We start from the raw sequence: 13,620 nt of genomic DNA, 5'->3' as shown, positions 1-13,620 counted from the left end.
GATTTGTTCTGCAGATCCCCAGAATATTCTGGATCCCTCCTGTCACAGCCACTCCCTGACCGTCTGCGCCAACCACTCCAGCGCGGCCGACCTGGTGAGCAGCATTGTGGGTAAAGGTCGCACCATGTACAACGCCGGGGCCTACCTGCATTGGTACCGGAGGTACGGCTGTGAGGATGAGGACTTCCAGGAGGCCTTCAACACCCTGGACTGCATTGTACATGAATATAACAGCCTGGGGCAGCAGTGACACCAGATCCAGTACTGACACCAGATCCATTACTGACACCGGATCCGGTACTGACACCAGATTCATTACTGACACCGGATCCGGTATGCAAAGGGGGGTTATACTGCCAGATCCAGTACGCAGAGGAGGATTATAGCGCCAGATCCAGTACACAGAGGGGGATTATACCGCCAGATCCGGTACGCAGAGGGGGATTATAGCACTGGATCCAGTACGCAGAGGGGGATTATAGCACCGGATCCGGTACACAGAGGGGGATTATACCACCGGATCCAGTACGCAGAGGGAGGTTATAGCACCGGATCCAATACGCAGAGGGATTATAGCACCAGATCCGGTACGCAGAGGGAGATTATACCACCGGATCCAGTACGCAGAGGGAGGTTATAGCACCGGATCCAGTACGCAGAGGGGGATTATAGCACCGGATCCAGTACGCAGGGGGATTATAGCACCGGATCCAGTACACAGAGGGGGATTATACCACCGGATCCAGTACGCAGAGGGGGATTATAGCACCAGATCCGGGACGCAGAGGGAGATTATAGCACCGGATCCAATACACAGAGGGGGATTATACTACCGGATCCAGTACACAGGGGGATTATAGCACCAGATCCGGTACGCAGAGGGAGATTATAGCACCGGATCCAATACGCAGAGGGGGATTATAGCACCGGATCCAGTACGCAGAGGGGGATTATAGCACCGGATCCGGTACACAGAGGGGGATTATACCACCGGATCCAGTACGCAGAGGGAGGTTATAGCACCGGATCCGGTACGCAGAGGGAGGTTATAGCACCGGATCCAATACGCAGAGGGGGATTATAGCACCAGATCCGGTACGCAGAGGGAGGTTATAGCACCGGATCCAGTACACAGAGGGGGATTATAGCACCGGATCCAGTACGCAGGGGGATTATAGCACCGGATCCAGTACGCAGGGGGATTATAGCACCGGATCCAGTACGCAGGGGGATTATAGCACCGGATCCGGTACGCAGGGGGATTATAGCACCGGATCCAGTATGCAGGGGGATTATAGCACCGGATCCAGTACACAGAGGGGATTATAGCACCGGATGATTGGCGCCCGGGCCGAGTGGCTGACCTACTGCATCAGCTCAGCTCGGCACCCAGGAGCTGGTGGAGATCACCGTAGTAGCGGTGTAGTAGCGGTGTAGTAGCGGTGTAGTAGCGGTGTCTAATTCCGTGATTTCCAGGGTCTCTGGCCAGGGACGGTATATACTGTACATTGTTTATATTGGTCATAGCTGGAACAATGTAACTACCAATAAAATATCCATCCCTGGAATTCCTCTTCAAGCTTTGAACACTCGGCCACACATCTGCAATGCTCCAGCTTGGGTGTAGGGAGCATTGGGCTGGAGAGATGTTTGGGGAATGTGGTCTACCTTGGACAGCCCTCAGGTGTCTATGACTAGTTTCATGCCTCTCAGGGACTCTGGTGGTGGAGTCCTTGTTACCTCTCTGGGCCTGTGGCAGTGGGGTCTCTGGTGGCGGGGTCTCTGTTACCTCTCAGCAACTATGGCGGTGGGGTCTCTGTTACATCTCGGGGACTCTGGCAGTGGGCTCTTTGTTATCTCTCTGGGAATCTTCCGGTGGGGTCTTTGTTACCTCTCATGTACTCTGGCGGTGGGGTCCCTGTTACCTCTCATGTACTCTGGTGGTGGGGTCCCTGTTACCTCTCATGTACTCTGGTGGTGGGGTCCCTGTTACCTCTCATGTACTCTGGCGGTGGGGTCCCTGTTACCTCTCATGTACTCTGGTGGTGGGGTCCCTGTTACCTCTCATGTACTCTGGTGGTGGGGTCCCTGTTACCTCTCATGGACTCTGGTGGTGGTGTCTCCATTACCTCTCAGGGACTCTGACGGTGGGGTCTCTGTCACCTCTTAAGGACTCTTGTTACCTCTTAGGGTCTCTGGTGGTGAGGTCTCGGTTACCTCTCGGAGTCGCTGGTGGTGGGGTCTCTGTTACCTCTTGGGGTCTCTGCTGCCTCTCAGGGACTCTTGTTACCTCTTAGGGTCTCTGGTGGTGAGGTCTCTGTTACCTCTCATGGACTCTGGTGGTGTCTCCATTACCTCTCAGGGACTCTGGCGGTGGGGTCTCTGTCACCTCTCAGCAACTCTGGTGGTGGGGTCCCTGTTACCTCTCAGGGACTCTTGTTACCTCTTAGGGTCTCTGGTGGTGAGGTCTCGGTTACCTCTTGGAGTCGCTGGTGCTGGGGTCTCTGTTACCTCTTGGGGTCTCTGCTGTCTCTCAGGGACTCTTGTTACTTCTTGGGGTCTCTGGCGGTGAGGTCTCAGTTACCTGTCTGGCTCTGTGGCAGGGGAGTCTCTTTTACCTCTTGGGGAATCTTGCGGTGGGGTCTCTGTTACCTCTTGAGGATACTAGTCGTAGGGTCTCTGTTACCTTTCAGGGTCTCTGACAGTGGGCTCTCTGTAACGTATCAGGGATTCTGGTGGTGGGGTCTCTGTTGCCTCTCTGAATTGCTGGTGGTGGGGTCTCTGTTACCTCTTAGGGTCTCTGGTGGTTCGATCTCTGGTACCTCTTAGGGTCTCTGGTTCCCCTCATGGACTGTGGAGGTGGGGTCTCTGTTGCCTTTCAGAACCTCTGGCGGTGGGCTCTGTAACATCTCGGGGGTTCTGGTGGTGGGGTCTCTGTTACCTCTTAGGGTCTCTGGTGGTTTGATCTCTGGTACCTCTTAGGGTCTCTGGTTCCTCTCATGGACTCTGGTGGTGGGGTCTCTGTTACCTCTTAGGGTCTCTGATACCTCTTGGGATCTCTGGTGGTTCGATCTCTGTTACCTCTTAGTGTCTCTGGTACCTCTCGGGGTCTCTGGTTCCTCTCATGGACTCTGGTTGTGGGGTCTCTGGTACCTCTTGGGGTCTCTGGTGGTTCGATCTCTGGTACCTCTTAGTATCTCTGGTTCCCCTCATGGACTGTGGAGGTGGGGTCTCTGTTGCCTTTCAGAACCTCTGGCGGTGGGCTCTGTAACATCTCGGGGGTTCTGGTGGTGGGGTCTCTGTTACCTCTTGGGATTGCTGGTGGTGGGGGTCTTTGGTAACTCTTGGGGTCTCTGGTGGTGGAGTCTCTGTTACCTCTTGGGATTGCTGCTGATGGGGTCTGTTACCTCTTAGGGTCTCTGGTACCTTTCAGGGTCTCTGGGAAGGAGAGGTGTCCATGGAATGTAGGAGCCCACAGATCGGTTTTGCTGCATTTCACGTCCTGAATTGATGGTTGGGGATCAGATGGTCCTCGTTATACCTACAGTGTCCCCCTTCTCTACATGACCATGAGCCGGTCCAGCTCAGTTTTTTTTTTTTTTTAATTTTATTTATTTCAACAGAAAACATTTTCTCAGTCTGAAGGAACGTTCCTGGATTATAGTTGGAGCTGGAGATTGGAATCTTAGGGGTGAGATTTGTGAGGATGATGAGGGTGGTGGGTAACGGGAACCTGAGAACACAGTACAAGGTGTCAGCTCTGTACTCCAGAAGGCTTCCTCCCACCCGTACGTTTGGCTGCCATCGTTGACCCCTCCTGGAAATGCCAGGTCCCCGGCTCTTGTGTCCTCAGTGGCTTCAGGACTTTGAGTCACTAACAGTTGACAATTGTGAAGATAAGAAGTTGCTCCAGAACAGCGCCTCATAGTGGAAGCCGGAGGAGCAGTATGACAGCCAGGCTGGTAGTATTTTCAGAAGGTGCTCAGCCGTGGCTCCTTCAGGGCAGGTATCCTTGAAGCTCAGAACTTGGCTCCCTCCAGCGTGTTTCGGGTACTCATTAGTATTTATTCATCTCTTTCTACGACAAAATGTAAATTTTAAAAATGATGATTAAAATATTTTTCCTAATTCGGATGTGTGGTTATTAATATCGAGGTTCCCATTTCATACCCCGCCTCCAGCTCACACATGGGCGGAGTCTTCAGAGACTGGGTCACGCTAGAGGCTGTGCCATGGAAGGAGCTCTACGGCTAAGCTCCCCCCCCCCCGTTCACACTAGACAACATGGAGGGAGGGATTCCCCCCTGCCTGCTATTGCATCCGTCAGGATACCCAGTGACTGCGTACGATTGGCTGCAGTCCACCCGACTGCTACAAATTTTCATATCGACATTTGTGTAGCCCAGTGGTCTCCAAAGTGTGGATTGGAAGCCAGGTGCGGCCCTTTGCTTCCTCCTTATAATCCGGCCCTTGGGGTACAATTTCATCAACTGACACCAATAATGGGGCATTATTCCTCCCACTGACACCAATGATGGGGCATTATTCCTCCCACTGACACCAATGATAGGGCACTATTCCTCCCACTGACACCAATGATGGGGCATTATTCCTCCCACTGACACCAATGATGGGGCACTATTCCTCCCACTGACACCAATGATGGGGCACTATTCCTCCCACTGACACCAATGATGGGGCACTATTCCTCCCACTGACACCAATGATGGGGCACTATTCCTCCCACTGACACCAATGATGGGGCACTATTCCTCCCACTGACACCAATGATGGGACACTATTCCTCCCACTGATACCAATGATGGGGCACTATTCCTCCCACTGACACCAATGATGGGGCACTATTCCTCCCACTGACACCAATGATGGGACACTTCCTCCCACTGACACCAACAATGGGGCACTATTCCTCCCACTGACACCAATGATGGGACACTATTCCTCCCACTGACACCAACAATGGGGCACTATTCCTCCCCACTGACACCAAAGAAGGAGCACAATTCCTCCCAATGACACCAGCAACAGGGCACAATTCCTCCCAACAACAACAACTAGGCCGCATGACACCAACGGTGGGGCATAATTCCTCCCAATGACTCCAGCAATAGATGAAAATTCCTCCCAATGACACCAGCGATGGGGCATAATTCCTCCCAATGACACCAACAATAGATGAAAATTCTTCCCAATGACACTAGCGATGGGGCACAATTCCTCCCAATGACACCAACGATGGGGCACAATTCCTCCCAATGACACCAACAATGGGGCACAAATCCTCCCGTTGACACCAATAGGGGACAATTCCTCCCAAAAATACCAATAATGGGGGACAGCTTCTCCGAATGACACCAGCAATGGGGCACAATTCCTCACAATGATACCAACAATGGGGCACAATTCCTTTCAAAGATACCAGCGATGGGGCAATATTCCTCACAATGACGCCAGGAATGGGGCACAATTTCTCCAAATGACACCAACTGGGCCTAATGACACCAACAATGGGGCACAATTCCTCCCAATGACACCAACAATGGGGCACAGTTCTTCACAATGACACCAGCAATGAGGCACAATTCCTCCCAATGACACCAACTGGGCCTAATGACACCAACAATGGGGCACAGTTCCTCACAATGACACCAGCAATGGGGCATAGCTCCTCCCAATGACACCAGCGATGGGGCACAATTTCTCCCAATGACACCAGCAATGAAGCACAATTCCTCCCAATGACACCAACTGGGCCTAATGACACCAACAATGGGGCACAATTCCTCCCAATGACACCAACAATGGGGCACAGTTCCTCACAATGACACCAGCAATGGGGCACAGTTCCTCACAATGACACCAGCAATGGGTCATAGTTCCTCACAGTGACACCAGCAATGGGGCACAATTCCTCCCAATGACACCAACTGGGCCTAATGACACCAACAATGGGGCACAATTCCTCCCAATGACACCAACAATGGGACACAATTCCTGCCAATAATACCAACAATGGGGCAAAATACCCCCCAATGACACCATCAATGAGGAACAATACCTCACAATGACACCAGCAATGAGGCACAATTCCTCACAATGACACCAGCAATGGGGCACAATTCTTCCCAATGACACCAGCAATGGGTCATAGTTCCTCACAGTGACACCAGCAATGGGGCACAATTCCTCCCAATGACACCAACTGGGCCTAATGACACCAACAATGGGGCACAATTCCTCCCAATGACACCAACAATGGGACACAATTCCTGCCAATAATACCAACAATGGGGCAAAATACCCCCCAATGACACCATCAATGAGGAACAATACCTCACAATGACACCAGCAATGAGGCACAATTCCTCACAATGACACCAGCAATGGGGCACAATTCTTCCCAATGACACCAGCGACGGGGCCAAATGACACCCATGATGGGGCACAATTCCTCCCACTGACACTAAAATTGGGGCATTGTTCTTCCCACTGACGTCAGAACCTTTTCTACTCCCAATTGGCCACAGTCCGGCCCCTCTAAAGCCTGAAGGACAGTAAAGTGGCCCTTTGATTAGCAGTTTTGTAGACCCCTGGTCTAGCCAGTTAGCATAGAAAGGGCCACTCACAGCTCGACTTTTGGCAGATTAGGAATCGGACAAAATGTGAGCCATGTTTGGCCAGAATAACGAACAGTACACAGCTCAGGGAGCCATCACAAGCAGAGCCCAGTGCCTGAAGGTCATCTCCCAGGCTAACCCTGCAATCTTCCAGCCCAGCGGGGTCCAGGTACCACCATCAAAGCTACTGCTGAGGACACGGGGGAATAGGGAGGTTTGGGAGTAAATTTGGGTCACGTCTGGACATATAATCCTTTTACTGTATGTGATATCAGCAGAACACGCCACCTCCCTACGCACACGGAATCGAGGGACTCGGGAATTCCCTTCCAGCAGTTAATATTTTGCTCTATACTGCAAGCACACGTAGCAGTATGTTGTTTTACCTGCATGGAAAACGGTTATCTCTAGAAAGCCCCCCTCCACACTCGTGGACACTGAAGATTTCAGGAACTCGTCTGTGGTGGGCAGTGTGGTGGTCTCTATGTGTGAATGAAGTATTGTGGGAAATGATTTGCTGTATGTTGTATTATCCACTTATATAGGAGCCAGGGGCGGACTGACAACTCATGGGGCCCCCGGGCAATAGGGGATCATGGGGCCCCTGTGTCCTCGCCCAAACTCAAAAAAGCCTATGAAAAAAGTACCAGGGGCATCTCATGGGGCCCCCTACTGACCCTAGGCCCTCGGGCAGTGCCCGAGTTTCCAAATGATCAGTCCACCCCTGATAGGAACGGTAAGGAGTATAAAAGAGGAGCTCAGTCCAGTGTTGGCTGTGCTACAGACTGTTCACAACTTTTGAGAGGTGAAGATCTACCTGGACAACATGGGCTAAGTTCTGGCCTGGCTGGTTGGTCTGTGTTCTGGCCTGGTTGGCTGGTGTGAGCTGTGACCTGACTGATGGATTTGGGTTCTTGGTTGGCTTGAGTTCTGGCCTGGCTGATGGGTTGTAGGTCTAGCCTGGTTGGTTGGTTTGAGCCCTGGCATGGTTGACTGGTCCGAGTTCTGGCCAGGTTGGTTGGTTTGAGCCCTGGCATGGTTGACTGGTCTGAATTCTGGCCTGGTTGGCTGGTCCGAGTTCTGGCCTGGTTGGCTGGTCCGAGTTCTGGCCTGGTTGGCTGGTTTGAGTTCTTGACTAGTTTAAATTCTGGCCTGGCTGATGAGTTTAAGGTCTAGCCTGGTTGGTTGGTTTGAGCCCTTGCATGGTTGACTGGTCCGAGTTCTGGCCTGGTTGGCTGGTTTGAGTTCTGGCCTGGTTGGCTGGTTTGAGTTCTTGATTGGTTTAAATTCTGGCCTGGCTGATGAGTTTAAGGTCTAGCCTGGTTGGTTGGTTTGAGCCCTGGCATGGATGACTGGTCCGAGTTCTGGCCTGGCTGGCTGGTTTGAGTTCTGGCCTGGCTGATGAGTTTAACGTCTAGCCTGGTTGGATTGTTGGTTTGAGCCCTGGCATGGTGGACTGAGTTCTGGACTGGGTAGCTGGTTCGAATTCTGGCCTGGGTGATGGGTTTTTAGTTCTGGACTGGTTGGCTGGTTTGAGTTCTGGACTGGGTGATGGGTTTTTAGTTCTGCCTGGTTGGCTGCTGCGAGCTGTGACCTGGTTGGCTGGTTTGAGTTCTGTCCTGGCTGACTGATGTGAGCTCTCCCCTGGCTGATGGGTTTGAGTTCTTGGCTGGTTTGAGTTGTGGCTTGGCTGATGGTTTTAAGGTCCAGCCTGGTTGATTTGAGCCCTGGCATGGTTGACTGGTCTGAGTTCTGGCCTGTGTGCTGGGTTTTTAGTTCTGGCCTGGTTGGCTGGTTTGAGTTCTGGACTGGCTGGTGAGTTTAAGGTCTAGCCTGGTTGGTTGGTTTGAGCCCTGGCATGGTTGACTGGTCTGAATTCTGGCCTGGCTGATGAGTTTAATGTCTAGCCTGGTTGGATGGCTGGTTTGAGCCCTGGCATGGTGGACTGATTTGAGTTCTGGACTGGGTAGCTGGTTTGAATTCTGGCCTGAGTGATGGGTTTTTAGTTTTGGATTGGTTGGCTGGTTTCAGTTCTGGACTGGGTGATGGGTTTTTAGTTCTGCCTGATTGGCTGGTGCGAGCTCTGACCTGGTTGGCTGGTTTGATTTCTATCCTGGCTGACTGGTGTGAGCTCTGGCTGACGGCTTTGAGTAGTGGCTTGGCTGATGGTTTTAAGGTCTAGCCTGGTTGGTTTGATCCCTGGCATGGTTGACTGGTCTGAGTTCTGGCCTGGGTGAAGAGCTTTTAAAGAGTCTCCTATAGAAAACAGGGTACTGACGTTTGTCACCATTACATAGACGCACACAAATTTAAGGTTGGACATGTTGGGTATCTATTTATTTGGCGCAACCTCATCTTTTATATTTTACCAAAAATGTGGGTAAATTATTGCATTGTTCGCCCTAACATTCGCTCTCCCCGGACCCCGCATTCACTACGCCGCTCTCCCCGGACCCCGCATTCACTATATCCGCTCTCCCCAGACCCTGCATTCACTACGTCCGCTCTCCCCGGACCCCGCATTCACTATATCCGCTCTCCCCGGACCCCGCATTCACTATATCCGCTCTCCCCGGACCCCGCATTCACTATATCCGCTCTCCCCAGACCCTGCATTCACTACGTCCGCTCTCCCCGGACCCCGCATTCACTATATCCGCTCTCCCCGGACCCCGCATTCACTATATTCGCTCTCCCCGGACCTCGCATTCACTATATCCGCTCTCCCCGGACCCCGCATTCACTATATCCGCTCTCCCCGGACCCCGCATTCACTATATCCGCTCTCCCCGGACCCCGCATTCACTATATCCGCTCTCCCCGGACCCCGCATTCACTATATCCGCTCTCCCCGGACCCCGCATTCACTATGTCCGCTCTGCCCGGACCCCGCATTCACTATATCCGCTCTCCCCGGACCCCTCATTCACTATATCCGCTCTCCCCGGACCCCGCATTCACTATATCCACTCTGCCTGGACCCCGCATTCACTATATCTGGTCTCCCCGGACCCCGCATTCACTACGTCCGCTCTCCCCGGAACCCGCATTCACTATATCCACTCTGCCTGGTCCCCGCATTCACTATATCCACTCTCCCCGGACCCCGCATTCACTATATCCGCTCTCCCCGGACCCCGCATTCACTATGTCCGCTCTCCCCGGACCCCGCATTCACTATATCCGCTCTCCCCGGACCCCGCATTCACTATATCCGCTCTCCCCGGACCCCGCATTCACTACGTCCGCTCTGCCCGGACCCTGCATTCACTATATCCGCTCTCCCCGGACCCCTCATTCACTATATCCGCTCTCCCCGGACCCCGCATTCACTATATCCACTCTGCCTGGACCCCGCATTCACTATATCTGGTCTCCCCGGACCCCGCATTCACTACGTCCGCTCTCCCCGGACCCCGCATTCACTATATCCACTCTGCCTGGTCCCCGCATTCACTATATCCGCTCTCCCTGGACCCCGCATTCCCTATATCCCCTCTCCCCGGACCCCGCATTCACTATATCCGTTCTCCCCGGACCCCGTATTCACTATATCCACTCTGCCTGGACCCCGCATTCACTATATCTGGTCTCCCCGGACCCCGCATTCACTACGTCCGCTCTCCCCAGACCCCGCATTCACTACGTCCGCTCTCCCCGGACCCCGCATTCACTATATCCGGTCTCCCCGGGCCCCGCATTCACTATATCCTCTCTCCCCGGACCCCGCATTCACTATATCCGCTCTCCCCGGACCCCGCATTCACTATATCCGCTCTCCCACAATGCACACATCATGGAAATGCAATTATTTTAGTAAATATAAACTGCTAAATCCCTTTTCTCAGCAGCAATATATAGCAGCCTTGTGACTTCTATCAGTGTCCAGCCCACCACTAGCTAAAGCTTGTTTTCTTTCTGCTCTAAGAGGATGCAGGACCCCTGACTGGACAGTGCTGATTGGCCCTGTGCTGATCACATGCACTCTCCCAAAAAAAAAAACCTCTCTAGCAATACACACCAACTGAGCATTTGCATGTGACCACAGGTTCAGTCTGTATCAGGTGGTAATTTCAACAAGAGGAGGGGCAGAGAAGACAGGATCAAACAGCCTTTTTACACAATGCAGAGGGTTAACCCCTTAGGTTCCATAGCAAGTATAACAAATATGGGTCATTGCATCTACAGACTGATTGTACTGTTGTGGATTTAGCAACACTCTAAGGTCTGGCCCGGTTGGATGGTTGTTTTGAATTCTGGTCTGTTTGGCTGGTTTGAGGTCTGGCCTGGTAGATGGGTTTTTAGTTCTTGCCCAGTTGGCTGGTTTGAACTTTAGCAGGATTGGCTGGTTTGAGTTCTGGCCTGCGTGATGGTTTTTTAGTTTTGGCCTGGTTGGCTGGTTTGAGTTCTGGACTGGCTGATGAGTTTAAGGTCTACCCTGGTTGACTTGTTTGAGTTCTGGCCTGACTGGCTGGTTTGAGTTCTTGGCTGGTTTGAGTCCTGAACTGGCTGGCTGGTTTAAATTCAGGCCTGGCTGATGGGTTTAAGTTCTGGCATGGTTGACTGGTCTGCGTTCTGGCCTGGGTGGCTGGTTTGAATTCTGGCCTAGCTGTTAGATTTAAGGTCGAGCCTGGTTGACTGGTCTGAGTTCTTGACTGGCTAGTTTGAGTTCTGGCCTGGTTGATGGGTTTTCAGTTCTGGCTGAGTTTAAGGTCTAGCCTAGTTGGTTGGTTGGTCTGAACCCTGGCCTGGCTGTCTGGTTTGAATTCTTGGCTGGCTGATGGGTTTAAGCTCTGGCATGGTTGACTGGTCTGAGTTCTGGCCTGGCTGATAGATTTAAGGTCTAGCCTAGTTGGTTGGTCTGAGCCCTGGCATGGTTGACTTGTCTGAGTTCTAGCCTGGTTGGCTGGTTTGAGTTCTTGGCTGGCTGGTTTACGGTCTAGCCTGATTGATTTAAGCTCTGGCCTGGTTGACTGGTCCGAGTTCTGGCCTGGGTGATGGGTTTTTAGTTCTGGCCTGGTTGGCTGGTTTGAGTTCTGGACTGGCTGATGAGTTTAAGGTCTACCCTGGTTGACTTGTTTGAGTTCTGGCCTGACTGGCTGGTTTGAGTCCTGAACTGGCTGGCTGGTTTAAATTCAGGCCTGGCTGATGGGTTTAAGCTCTGGCATGGTTGACTGGTCTGAGTTCTGGCCTGGCTGATAGATTTAAGGTCTAGCCTAGTTGGTTGGTTTGAGTTCTGACATGGTTGACTTGTCTGAGTTCTGGCCTGGTTGGCTGGTTTGAGTTCTTGGCTGGCTGGTTTACGGTCTAGCCCAGCAATGGGCAAACTACGGCCCGCGGGCCGTATACGGCCCGGCGGACCTTTTAATCCGGCCTGCGGAGCTAGGCTCCCGCTAGGCTCCTCTCACAGTCGGCCCTGAAGACCGGTGTAGCATGAAAATCTGTCTCCTATGAGGATCTGTCCCCCTTGACGTATCTGCGCATGTGCCGGAGATCACCGATTGGCTGCTAATGCCTGAAACTGGCACATGCGCAGATACGTCGAGGGGGACAGATCCTCATAGGAGACAGATTTTCATGCTACACCGGAACGGCGCGGGAACACAGCGAGAGGAACGCGCGGAGCAAAGGTAAGTGAATTGACACAGGGGGGACTTGGGGACTTAATATGGGGGATGAATTACTATATGGGGGATGAATTACTATAGGGGGGATGAATTACTATAGGGGGGATGAATTACTATATGGGGGATGAATTACTATGGGGGATAAATTACTATATGGGGGATGAATTACTATAGGGGGGATGAATTACTATAGGGGGGATGAATTACTATAGGGGGGATGAATTACTATGGGGGATGAATTACTATATGGGGGATGAATTACTATATGGGGGATGAATTACTATGGAGGATGAATTACTATATGGGGGATGAATTACTATATGGGGGATGAATTACTATGGAGGATGAATTACTATATGGGGGATGAATTACTATATGGGGGATGAATTACTATGGGGGATGAATTACTATGGGGGATGAATTACTATATGGGGGATGAATTACTATATGGGGGATGAATTACTATGGGGGATGAATTACTATATGGGGGATGAATTACTATGGGGGATGAATTACTATATGGGGGATGAATTACTATGGGGGATGAATTACTATATGGGGGATGAATTACTATGCTTACTATGGGGGAATATTACTATACTTACTATGGATGACACATACACATCATTCATCTACTCTTGGTCCGGCCCCCGGGTCCAATATATGAACCCATTGCGGCCCTCAAGTCAAAAAGTTTGCCCACCCCTGGTCTAGCCTGATTGATTTAAGCTCTGGCCTGGTTGACTGGTCTGAGTTCTGGCCTGGCTGATGGGTTTAGCATGATTGGCTGGTTTAAGCTCTGTACTGGCTTGGCCGATGGATTTGAGTTCTGGCCTGACTGACTGGTCTGAGTTTTGACTTGGATGTCTGGACTGAGTTCAGCATGTAAGGATGATGCAAGGGTTAGGAGTAATGCAGAGTTCAGTAGTATATAATGCGCAGGGATCAGGAGTATGCAGAGTGCATAGGTCAGTAGCTAATAATGCAGAGTTCAGGAATAACTAATGCAGAATTCAGTAGTAAGTAGTACAGAAATCAAAAAACAGCAGTAACTAGTGCAGAGTTCAGAGGTCAGGAGTAACTAGTGCAGAGTTCAGAGGTCAGGAGTAACTAGTGCAGAGTTCAGAGGTCAGGAGTAACTAGTGCAGAGTTCAGAGGTCAGGAGTAAGTAAAGCAGAATAAAGAGGTCACGAGCATGTAGCGCAGAGTTCAGAAGTAAGTAGGTCACAGTTCAGAGGTAAGAAGTAAGTAGTACAGAAATCAGAGGTGAGGAGTATGTAATGCAGACTTTAGAGACCAGGAGTATCTAACACAAAGTTCAAAGGCTAGGAATAACAACGCAGAGATTAGAGGTT

General features: G+C 51.6%; 1 protein-coding gene across 2 annotated transcripts in view; it reads left to right on the top strand.

The window, feature by feature from the left end:
- Nucleotides 1-4,128, top strand: part of LOC149431490 (tubulin delta chain-like) — a 32,060-nt gene extending 27,932 nt beyond the window's left edge. The window contains exons 12-13 of one of the 2 annotated variants that reach the window (XR_016309257.1): nt 15-2,206; nt 2,314-4,128. Coding sequence is in view for 1 of the 2 variants with exons in the window: in XM_089665543.1 (XP_089521669.1) it covers nt 15-250 (236 nt within the window). In the remaining variant the exon portion in view is untranslated. Of the gene's footprint in view, nt 1-14 lie in introns of both variants that reach the window. The other variant, XM_089665543.1, reaches the window with a different exon arrangement.
- Nucleotides 4,129-13,620: the final 9,492 nt, after the last annotated feature.

This window comes from Staurois parvus, unplaced genomic scaffold (assembly GCF_062004578.1).
Source record: "Staurois parvus isolate SC_StPar_1 unplaced genomic scaffold, SC_StPar_1.0 ptg002234l, whole genome shotgun sequence".
NCBI lineage: Eukaryota > Metazoa > Chordata > Amphibia > Anura > Ranidae > Staurois > Staurois parvus.
Note: the sequence above shows the minus strand (reverse complement) of the source record. Positions and strands in the feature narration are given on the sequence as shown.